Source organism: Varanus komodoensis, unplaced genomic scaffold (genome assembly GCF_004798865.1).
Source record: "Varanus komodoensis strain SLA01 unplaced genomic scaffold, ASM479886v1 scaffold16, whole genome shotgun sequence".
NCBI classification, from domain to species: Eukaryota; Metazoa; Chordata; class Lepidosauria; order Squamata; family Varanidae; genus Varanus; species Varanus komodoensis.
In genome coordinates, this window is record NW_025335468.1 from 2,900,859 (window position 1) to 2,913,151 (window position 12,293).

Consider the following 12,293-nt stretch of genomic DNA (forward strand, 5'->3'; position numbering starts at 1 on the left):
TCCTGAACAAACACAAGAGCCTTGCACAATTCATCCAGTTCATCTCTACACCACTGCCTGATTCCCTCACTTATCCACAGTATCTTACCAAGATCCAGGCTAATCAGTTGCAAAATATCCCCTTAAAGCCAGAGTAGGAAAACCATATGGCTTGGCATTTGATACAGAAATCAGCACCCTGTGTTTTCATTTCAACAATTTCATTCTACAGTAGCCAGTTGCTACCTGTATGGACTGATTGGAGATGACACAACATGAATTCTGATGTAAATATGCTAATATCCCCACCTCCACCCCACTTTCCTAAGGCAGCATTCTGTCAATTTTCAACATGTCCATATTCAAAGGAGCATAAGAAGCAACCACTCAAATAAATCCTTGAAAGGGAAGCTGTTACTTTACATTACTCAACTAACGTAATGTACTTGGATGTGCTTAATATGAAGACTCACTTTATAGTTTGGCAGAAACCCAACAGGGATGGCTTCCCAGGACAGTCTGGGGAAAGCTTCCAGATTCCAGAGAGGGGACCACTCTGGAATGCTTCATGTATTCAGACAGTCACACACATAGTTACATTTCTAAAACATATCTAGTTCTAATGTAAAAACCAATTTGTTTCAAAACAAAACTCCACACTATTAATTGCATCCACCAGGATTATATTCTGCTTTGGACAGTAATTCAAGTGCCAATGAAACTGATTAACTCCAATGATTTAACTATAGGCTGTTAGCTGTCTCAACTCATGATAGAAGTTGCCAATTAAAATTGTCCCAATTCAGTCAATCTACTCTGCCTAAATCCAACAAGAAAAGTCACCTTCTGTTAGGGTACACACCGCTTGTTTACAAGGGCAGCAAAGCCATGTTTTCATTTTATTTTCCTCCTGCATGCCTGCCTCATTTTTCTGAAACGGTCAACCATTAAAGGAAAAATACAGCTCTGCATAATTGTAAATGTTCTGTCACCAGCAATTGTGCACTCAGCAGACTAGTTCTTTAGCTCATGCTGGTTTTTTTGCTGCAGATCAGAAATGCGGGTCTTTCAGAAACAGTGCACTGGGACAACACAAGGGTTTTCTCCAATGTTTGTGCTTAATTCAGCTTTCTCCAACTATAACTCTAGCATTCCTGGCCACTGCCCCTGCTGTTTGGGGCTGATGGAATTGTAGTCTAAATATTTGGAAAGCTTCGGGTTTGGAAAAGCTGATCTAATGCTATACAGTCTTTTTCTCAATTGCCTTTTATTTTAAAACACCCAATAATACAGTGCCATGCTGCTGGTCTGAACTGGCTTACTCCCTCTCCTTCCAAACAGATCAGGACAAAAGGCTTTCTGACTTCCATTTTTATTATGCTAAAACTGACCAGCTAAGCTGGCTTTGTGATAAAAAAGAAGAATATTGTAGAAGTCAATAACAACAGATGCAAGCAAAAGTCAGAATGCTAGTCAATTTGAATAATGTGGCCAATTAGGGTGATGAAGTTAATTTCAAACACAGTACTTTTCCCTTCCAAACAAACAAACAAAAAGTTGGCCCCACCTTCAAGGTGGATCATGCTGTTTGGGGGCTACTCACCAGGAAGGTCTGACATCTCTCAACTGCTCTGCCCTCTTAACCTGACACCATATAACTAGATTAATGATGTTAAATTCACCCCCATCTCACTTGCTCCCCAAATGTCTCTCCTGAACTTGAAGCTGCCTGGTTCTCAGTGACTGCCTGTCTCTAGGTCCAATGGCTTTGACATTTCACCTGTGAATTTGAACCCTGTATCTTCCTCCGCTTCTGGATCAGATTCTGAGTCAAGAAACTGAAAGTTATGGGAGGAGAGGCCCAGTTCCTGCATCTGCTCCCCAAATACCATTATTATGCATTAATTAATTACTGCTGCCGAACTGATTTCTGTATACAATGACCCACCCTTTTGGATGCAGAGAGGGGTTTGAGAGACTCAGAGAGGCAAAGAGCAATGCCACCAGAAGGCCAGATTCTCTCTCTAGCTTGGCCTCCTAGCAGGGTCACCAAAGGCAGAATGATCGAAGCTGAGTATCAGACTAAGATGTACCCACCCTCTTTAGAGTTAACAGTCACATCAGCAGAAGAGAATGGCTCTGTCTAATGGTGATGGGACAGAGAAACTCCTGAAGGGCAGCTACTGACAGCAGCAGTTGTTTAAGGCAACACTGATGGAGAATCTTTCACAGACCACAGCAGTGATGCTCAGGCTAACTCTGGTTAGCAGAATACAGAAGAGGAAGTGGCTAGGCTTGCTCAACGGAAGAGCCACATACGGCAAATGTCAGATATCTGAGAGCTGCAAGCAAGTAACTGCAGGCAGTGGCAGTGAGCCAAATAAACTCGAAGAACCGCAAACAGCTCCCGAGCCTTGGTTTGGTCACCCATGGTATAAAAGAAGGCAACGGTAAATCATTTCTGAATCGTCTTACCTTGAAAACCCTGTGATGAGACAAGTAAAAATGAAGCAAAAAACAAAACAAAAATTGTGCTAGAAGATGAGATTCCCAGGTCAGAAAGCACCCAACAAGCTACTGGGGAACAGCAGAGGATAAGTATGAATAGGGCTGTCACTAATAATACAACTAGAACAAAGCAGAAAGGAAGTCTAATGGCTAATATGCACACAGGAGAAAGGAAAGTCTGCTGTAGCACAATACACATAACTGGAACTTGAGAAGCATGAATCAAGCACACTGGGGACCATCAAGCAGAAAGCAAAACAGTTAAACATCACAGCACCTGGTATGAGCGAATTAAAGTGGACTGGAATGCGACATTTTCAATCAGACAAATACAAAGTATTTTACTCTGGAAATGACAAGCTGAGAAGAAATGGAACGGCTCGAATAAAAAGGCCAAGTATAGCATAGGCAGTAAGGGACCGATTGAATAATATCAGTCTCAGAAAACCGTTAATATAACCATAGTTCAAGTCTATGCTCCAACAGCAGATGAAAGAAGAAAGCAAAAACTTTTATGCAGGAGGCAATGTGGATAATCATTGTGGAACACAAAAGTAGGAAACAAAGCAGAATTCCATGTTGTTGGAGAATTTGGTCTTCAGGAAAGAAGCAGGAGAATGACTCAGAACTGAGTGAAGCCAGCTATCAGTTTATGGCAAATACATGCTTCAGGCAAGCAACCAGACAACTGTGCACATGGACATCACCAATAAAGAAATCAGACTATGCAATTGGAAGTAAGAGATGGAGGGGATATATTCTTGCTACCAAAATCAGGAGCAGAGTGTGGTAGTGACCATGAACTCTTAATATCCAAAATCAGAATAAAGCTAAAAAAATACTAAGAGAAACACAGGTCCAAAATACTACATCAATAACATTCCTAAGGAATGTAAAATCCACATAAGTAACAGATCGGCATTACTGAGCTCAACTGACTGTGAGCCGGAAGAACCATGAACTAAAACCAGAGGCATTATTAAGGAAGAACCAAGATCCTATTCCAGCAGCAAAAAGAAAGAACAAGTCTAGAGGGATGACAGAAATTACTCACAATTTCCAAAGACAGTTGAGAAGCAAAAGGTGACAGATGTAGAAATAGAAGGCTGAATGCAAGTTCATAGGTGTTGGGAAAATCCAAATAAATCTTTGTAAAGTTATTTATATCTACCTTTATGATATAAAATCAAACTGCAAGTCCCTGCTCCTCTTGCCCAGAAAGAACTAGAACTTTTGGGCAAGCACCACATGCCTGAGAAAAGGCAGGCCCGACAGCCCCATTATTCATGCATTTTCTCCCAGAATCAGCCATTGGGGAAGCTGTGCTTCCTTTCCAATGTAAAATTACCCAGCCACCTTTGTCTTAAGGAATTCTGTATCTCCGATTGCAAAAACCACAACGTTTTAAACTTGTTAGATTTCTGTAACCCCTGATAGTTTTATCTGTTACCCAAGCCTTTGATGGGTCATGAAGTTTTTTCCTGATGCTTGTAATGATCGCCTCAGTGCTTCTTCTCAATTATTCCCCAGTGTCCTCACCTTCAAACTGCCTTCAAACTGTGTAGTGACTCTTAACTTATAAAAACTCTGTCTGTGCTCTGCAAGCTTGTAGTTGGTAGGCGTACCTCTACCTGACAGTACTGTTGTAAAACTGGTCTCTGCAGAGGCCCTGCTTTGTTGAGTGTCTTGTCTTCCTTCTAGCCCTGAAGAGCTTAGCTGCCCGTCTTCCCCTTTCCCTGCCCCTGGAATTATTTTCCTCCTGAAAAGCAGCAGAAAGAAGCAGGTCTCCAACATGCCTTCAGGATATGGTCCAACACAGGTACAAATTGGAAGGATGTATGTAATGCTATCTGATCTGGTCCTCTTGTTTCTCTCCCCACCCCCATCTCTCAGGAACAAGTTGGGAGAAGAGGAAAAATGTGTCCCAACATGCTGCCTTAACAGCATAGCACAAAGGTCATGCATGGGTCATTTGCCTGTTTCTTCCCCACTTGGAAGTACAGCAAAAGAAACTCAAGTGTGTAGTCTTCAAAACACAGAGTGTTGTTAAACAGCACAGCATCCTGGAAGCTGACTGCAGAGTTCTTCTGCTTCCAGCCTTAGATCTGGTTGCTCCAAGCCTAGGAAACAGTAAGCTGTGCCTCCACTCTCCACAATCCAGCTTGGTTTAGCACAAAAGATCAGAGACCACATGCAAAGAAAAACCATCATTAATGCAGTGCAAGGGAAAGACAGAATGGCATTAATTGTATGGCAACTGGGCATTCCACTTTATCTTCTTGAGAGCATTGAGAGGAGGGTGCCTAGATGAGGAAAGCAACATGGAGGGAATAGAGCTAACAAAGCACATGGAAAAGAGAAATGGGAGGACTAAGATATGTGGACGGGGATGGGGTGAAGAATTTTTTTTTTTTTTTGCAAGGACAAAAAACTCTAACCCTGTGTGATCCTGTACGAATCTATTGAGAAGGATAACCTGCTGAAATCAGTGGGGCTTACTCTCTGGTAATGGATAATGAGCTGCTACATTACTTACTCCTGAACTGTTTTGCTAGAATGTGAAAATAATCATGGGGAGAGCAATCTTGTGGTCACAAGAGAACATCCAAGGGGCCATGGGATTCTTTAGAGTCCCTCCTTCAAGGCCAGAAAGTCTGTTATGAGCTTGGAAATGTGGGCTCTCGTATCTGATCCCTCTCCCTATTCCCTTTGCAGTTGCCCTGGGAAGAACAGTGCAGGCTGCTTCCTGAGGTTGTAAAGGAGGAATTGGGGAGCTCAGAAAAGAGGCAAGTTAGGACAGGGAGAGGTGGGAGAGCAGAAGCCAGCATATGAGGACTCGAGCCCCATAGCCATTCGAGCCCCAGTTCTGCACCTGCCAGGATCTCCTCTCTAGATGGGTTCAGAGACCTCCATTGCTCCTGCCAACATCAGGATTGTGCCCCTGATGACATGGGCAGCTCCCAGTTAAAGGAGGCAGTTGGGTGACGAGGTCAGGCCCATCACAAATTTAATTTCTCAAATGGGACCTATGAGGAACTCCTATTAGCAACAAACTGTAAAAGGTCTTACAAATACTCTACATATGGTAATACACTATTGCAACTGTGTAAATTGCCTTTTTTATGTTTCTGCCAAAAGACAGATTTAATTTTAAAGCACCTTTAAATTTAACAGGGTTTCACTTTAAAAAAAAAAAACTTTAAAGAAAAAGGCCTCACTTTGGAGCCAGAATGCTTGGCACTCTACAGTTCTGCAACTGTTACTGCAAAGCCAGCCTTCTAGACCAGTAGTTGTTCTGGTGGGGGCACATGGAAGTTCTAAACATCTGGACAGCACCAGATTGAGGAAACCTGTGCTACAACATCTTTCAGGACCTCTTTTTTCCTAAGGTGGCGTACCATAATAAAACATAAGACAATTTCCAGTATAAATTACTAAAAGCACAACATCAGTAACAAACTCCCAATTTTTAAAAAGTCAGTCATAAGAAAATACAGTCCAAATTACAACCTAACCGCCTGTAACTTAGATAAAGCCAACAAAAAGCAGTCTATACCACTAAAACCTTTCATTTAAAAGCCAGAGGGGAAAATGAATTTTCTAAACCCTCTTCAAAGCCAAAACCAATGTGGGTTTTCTAAGCAAGGAATTTCATATGGCAGACAACCTATGGAGGCCCTGTCTCTAGTGCCTGACATTGATTTCTTATAAAAGCTCTTAAAATCCCAACTACTTCATAAGGAAGATGTATCCATTTAAAATGATAGTACATAATAGGATAAGTGTAGAGCTACCATGGAGACATGTGGATTATGCAAGCAGCTTCAGGCCTGCCTAAAGCTTTAGCTATCCTTTAACTTTAAAGGATTATAGCTACTACCTCCATTTCATAATTTTGAACCAGAATTGGGTGAACGGATTTTAGGCAGCCTGCAGGATAGAGCAAAATCCATCTTCATTTTAGTTAACAAATTTCTAGCAGCTGACATATAATGGGAAATTTGCTTTGCCTCACTCCTCCTACAAATGCCACAAAGCCTAACAGTCCTGTGAAATCCTTTCCTGCCAAAATGCTATGACCCCTATTAGCAAGAACAGAAAGGTAATGGCAGAAGTGACTGAATTCCATAGCTGTTTCCACCACTCCAGGCTAAAATTATCAGCTAAATTGTACCTGATATTTCTAGACTTCCCCATTATAAGTTAAAGCAAAGAAAGACCATAGAACATGGGTCCTCAGACTAAGGCCTGTGGGCTGGATCCGGCCCGCCATGCCCATTTAACTGGCCCACTCCACAGCTTTAGCACTCACTGGGCGGGCGCATGGGCATGCAGCTTGCTTGCGAGAAGGTAGTTTTGGACTAGCTCAGAGAAAACAATCTCCTCGTGAGCAAGCCATTGCCTCACCATGTGTGCGCTTGGCAGCTTGCTCGCGAGGAGGTCACTTTGGACTCGATCTCCTCGCAAGCAAGCCAATGCCTCCCCATGCCTTGCCTCACATGTGGACACATGCAACCCGCCCCCTCACCGCCCCCCCCAAGCCAGCACCACCTTGGCAGCCTGCGCCCACTGCTGGCACCTGTCAACTGGCCCCCTTTAGAAAAAGTTTGAGATCCCTGCCATAGAATAATCCAGTTTGGTTTCCCCACTGCTCAGCGCTACCACAGTCACATTTAATTCTAGGACTATGGAATCATTTTTAGTGCAGGAAGAAGTATGCTACCTAACTTTGTATCTAAAAGTAGGCTAAGCATTCCAAACCTCTTTCTTTGGAATTACCCACTGCTTACTCACCAGGCCCAAAACTATTACAGGGCAGCTCTGCCTCTGGGCCATGTCTTTTAGGTTGTAAAGTTACAAGTAAACGGCCATACAATCCAGTTCTTTGACTGGCAATGTCGAGTTTCAGCAAGCAAACTCCTCTGCGCTGTAGCTCTTTCAGGGAGATGTTTTCTTTCCATGCTCTACAAAAGTGAAAAAGAGGAAAAAATAACAGCCAGTAAGTGTCTGGTATCAACAAAATCCACACCACTTTTCACCCCATCCCTTGACCTCCAATGGAGTAACAAGAAAGAATGGTAGGGTGTTTCTGCCACTGGACAGAGTGAGACGGACACCACAGGCAGCAGACAGTAAGGAATGTGACGTAGTGGTAAGAGCTGTCCTGTGCCTATTAAACTAGTCTGCTGTGCCACTGCAGATGTTGAAATAAGGTTAACTACTAGTTCAAAGAACTTCTGCACATGAAAAGAGTTGGTGGAAGGAACCATCTTGTTCTTTGCCTCAGGTAGCAAAATAGCTTAAGCTGGCTGTAGCTGGTGGACAACTAAGAAACACTACACAAGTCAGGTTTCTTGGGGCACAGCAATTAAGGAAGAACCGCTCGAACTGTAATAGAAGTAGGAACCTAGCAACAACCCCTTCACACTTCACTCAGTGTGAGGCTTGTCTACACAATGGTCTTACCATGTATTCTGAGATGGGCCAGGCTACAGATCACCTTGCCCAACAGTGTCCATGAATGCTCGGCTTCAAGAGGCTCACAGGCCTAAATTAAGACACTTGATAGGACAGTTTTGTAACTATCTAAATATTCCAGCAAAGGTAGACAACTTGTGACCTGACAATGGGCATCTAAACACAAATGGGGATGTGATTTAAAGGGTGCGATTGTTTTCATGTCTTGCTTGTAGTCTCCCTATAGAAACTGAGAACAGATTAGAGTGACTAGGTAGAGGACTTCTTGTGCTAGACCAGAGTTTTTCTGACGATCTTACAGCAAAATCTCCCTCTATCCTTTTTTCCTCCTGCTTTCAACTTAGCCTCAGTATTAGGCAAGAGACAGTCTAGCATCTACTTAAAAAGGCTAGATAAAGAAAGGTGTACAGTTGAAGAAAAACAAAGTTGTACAGAGCCACAGATAGGGTTAAGAGTACACACAGGAGCAGCAAAATAATGTTTCCTGTATAACAAAAATAAAAGATACAGCTATGAGGCATGTCCAGATACAATTTGCTTGATAGCCCTGCACCATCTTACCCACCTCAACACATATATGCCTGACAGTCCAGTGGTAGCTAGTCCACATTTCTCAGTCCCCACAAATAAGACACTATTCAGTTAGCACTTACTGAGGAGCAGCAAACTCTTAAATATTTCTCAGGGGCCATTTTGCTTTATGTTAAATGCTTCTTTGAAAGTTCACTTCAGGGGAAACCCTGAGCAATATCTCATTCTGTGGTGCATGCAATGCCTTATTAAGGCTGCCTCCTTCTTTGCTCTAGGCCCTGGAGTGTAGGGAATGAGAGTAGCTTTGAATTAATTATTTGCTTCTGAGTTATGTTTAAAAAACACATCCATAACTCCCTTGGGTGTGTGCAACCCAGCACGGAATTCTTTGGATTCAGGTCTTAGCCTGGGAGTCTCATTATTTCATTGTTTTCCTGTACACATACAAACATGCTTTTCAGGTAATTTAACAAACAACTTTCAACATATATTCTTAAATTTACTCCCTTAAATAACTGTTCATAAAGTTCAATAACTATTAAAACATATAACAAATTTGAGGAGGAGAACCAGTTTACTTATCCAAAACAATACTTGGAATCCAAAGTGGAGATCTCAGGATTTTAATTTAAATTTAATTAAAACATTTCTACCCCGCCCTTTGCACAAGCCTCCGGACAGCTTACAAAAATTAAAAATATAAAATACAATTAAAACATTCAATAATAACTTCCAATAAAACAACTCAAAACATTCAATAGTAACAACTCAAAAATAACAATAATAACAATTTGAAACTAAAGAGAGAAAGAAAGAAGAAAAAGATGTGACTGAATGAAATATTATTAATTTATTAAAATTATTAATTCAATTATTTAAATGATGGGTAAATAAAAACTCTAAAAAAATTTGGAGCTACAATATAAGCAAACATTATGATATCATATGCTTACTGTAAGAAGCAGGCATTGTTTACCAGATGTCTGGGCTCTTTTAGGATTGCCAGGTTCAGTACAAGCTAGGGACAATATTCCATCAATAAAGGCATTTCTAGAAAAGTGCTCTGACACCACCCAGTCCACAGTTCAATTAATCAAAAGGTGGCTTCTGTGCTTTGGTTTCTTAATGAGCCAGACCATGAATCCCACTTCCAACATCTTCTGCCATCCCTCTCCCCTGCCACCCAGAAAAAAAGAGCTTGAATAATATCTTCAACAGTCAAAAATTAAATAAACAAACCCAAGCTGCCTTACTCAAATGTCCCTACTATACTATAACACTGCATGAGTTTTAACTAGCACTTAGAATTCCAATCTTATCTGAAAAGTGGGGCATACATGTAACAAAAGCTAAAGCTGAAACCAGTTGCAATGTTGCATTCTAGCAACATTTAGACTAGGTTAAAGTGGACTAGGGCTCTTATACTCAAGCCAACTCCCTCTTGCACTCAAGGCTAACTGAAGATCCATGCAGGCTGTGAGGTCTACAAGAATAAGCCTATGTCACAGGTTAAAAATAAAGATTTGGATATAAGATTTATTGTGTTCAATATGACTTAGTTCCAGGAAAGAGTGTACAGGATTGCAGTCTTAATCCATAATGCTCTCCATCCTCACAATTATGTGTTAGATCAAGAAATTACTATCCACAATACCATAATAGATACAGAACTATTGAGACCAGGAATTCAAAAAGTGAAATATCTGAATGACCATTTAAGAGTAGACAAAACACTGCCAGTTTTTCTAATGTATGGCATGCTCTAATTAACACTATGAGGGCTAGATATAATGTGGATATTGACAAATATGAAAATACTTTGTTATAATCTGATACTGAAAAATTCTACAACCCTCAGCATTCCCATGCCAGCATGGCTGGCCAGAATATGCTGGGACCTGTAGGACTTATTTTTGGTCTAAACGTGCACAGGATTGTACTTTTAGATGTCGCGGTTTTCCTCAAGTGTTTCGCTTTTTCACTTGTCTAATATAAAAGTAGGTAGGAATATTTTCTGGGAACATTAAAGTTAATACTTTTTTTCCTCATGACTGTCTATATTATTTCCTTATAATATATTTTGAAGTGATTTTTTAAAAATTGAAATGTATGTGTGTGTTATCACAAGCCTAAATAAGTTCTAGAATTTTTGAAAACAGAAGACAGAATCCCATTTCTTTAAGAAGAACATAGCAGCAACTTTTCTGACGGGTGTGGAAACTAAATTTGGTAAATTCAGAGTTACTGCTAACATCTGGGGATGGGAAATAGAATGAGGATCCAATCATTGCCTCAAATGTTACTAATAGTAACATTTCAAGGACCATGCCACAAAGATTTGCTAGCAAGTTTGATTTAAAAAATATTATTACATTCATTTCTACACTGCCTAACAGTCAAAATTCTCTGGACAGTTTCCATGAGTTCATTAAAACAAGATTATTATGTAATAAAATACCATTGCATTTTCCTGTATAAATTTTTAACATGAACAATTTAATGGCTATAACAATTTTCAATACAAATGAGACCAATTAAAAACTGCTAACATGTCTTCCTTAGATGCCATTAAATGCCTCAGTGAAGAACATGGTCTTAACCTTGCACTGAAAAAAAGATGGAAGAGCACTTTTTTAACTCCCCCCTTCTTGCTGCATTCTGAACCTGGCTCAGAGGTTGCACTCAGGGGAAAGTCCCAGAAGTTGAGCATAGTGTCTGAATAGATTGAGGCTGAAAGCAGTGCTCTATCAGCAAATGTGGTCCCAAACCATATAAGGCTCTACACGTTAAAAGCTGCACTTTGAGTTAGCTTCAGAAGCATATAGGCAGCCAATGTAAGCTGGCCAGATTTGGTCTTATATTTTCACATGTTCTGGTCCCAGTTACTAATATGACTGCTGCATTTTGCATAAGCTGCAGCTTCCAAACAGTCTTGAATGGCAGCTCCAAACAGAGTGCATTGGTGTAATCTAACCTGGGGGAATGATCAGAGCACAGATAATGAATTTAAGCTATTCCCTCTCCATATAGGCATACCTGGGTCACTAGCCAAAGTCAGTAGAAGGCACTATGTGCCACTGAGACCACCTGAGCCTCAACTGGTCAGGATGGCTCCAGGAGGACGCTCAAGTGACAGACTTGCTCCTTGAAGTGGACCACAACCCTATCCAAAACAGGCTAAGCACCCTCTATTAGCCATTCTCATAGCAGGTGCTACAGTTCAGTCAGAATGAGTGAGATCATGCTCCTATTTTACACTCTTGGAGCACCTAAGCTCCGCATTGAGTTCTCAACTTACAAGCTTTAAGGATTTTGCTAAACAAACAAGAAGGCCGTTTTTCTATTTCATGGATAAACACGTTTTGCTCTGTCTCTTCTAGCCCTTGCTTAGTCCTGGTCACTAGTTACAATGCAAAGTCATGCTTTCAAGTAAGCAGGAGTGGGGATTTTGTTGAACTCCGATTACCATCATCCTTAGCTAGAGTGGCCAACGATCGGACAGGCGTTGTAACACAACAGTATGTGGAGGGTCAACATCCAAAATAAGCAGCAGACTGAATGGACATACGTAAGTCAGTCCACTCTGTTTCCTAGGGCCCTGGGAATCCTACAGAGGCAGCCTCCCACTAGTCGGCGACAATACCTGGCTTCCGAAATCTCGGCTTCTCTTTCCTCCTTCAGCAACTCCACCTGCTGAGACACAAAGTCCTCAATAAGCGGCGTCATCGCAGCAGCCTCAGAAGGCGACGCGGAAGCAACAAACTCTTAGAAGAAGCAACGGCGGACTTCAAAAGCCA

The 12,293-nt window shown here is 41.4% G+C and overlaps 1 protein-coding gene across 1 annotated transcript in view; it reads right to left on the reverse strand.

The window, feature by feature from the left end:
* IGHMBP2 (immunoglobulin mu DNA binding protein 2) overlaps positions 1-12,292 on the reverse strand; it is a 95,158-nt gene extending 82,866 nt beyond the window's left edge. The window contains exons 1-2 of the mRNA XM_044425810.1: positions 12,140-12,292; positions 7,282-7,451 (exon numbers count right to left, since the gene is read on the reverse strand). Coding sequence (XP_044281745.1) covers positions 7,282-7,451; positions 12,140-12,222 — 253 coding nt within the window. The 5' untranslated portion in view covers positions 12,223-12,292. The remainder of the gene's footprint in view (positions 1-7,281; positions 7,452-12,139) is intronic.
* Position 12,293: the final 1 nt, after the last annotated feature.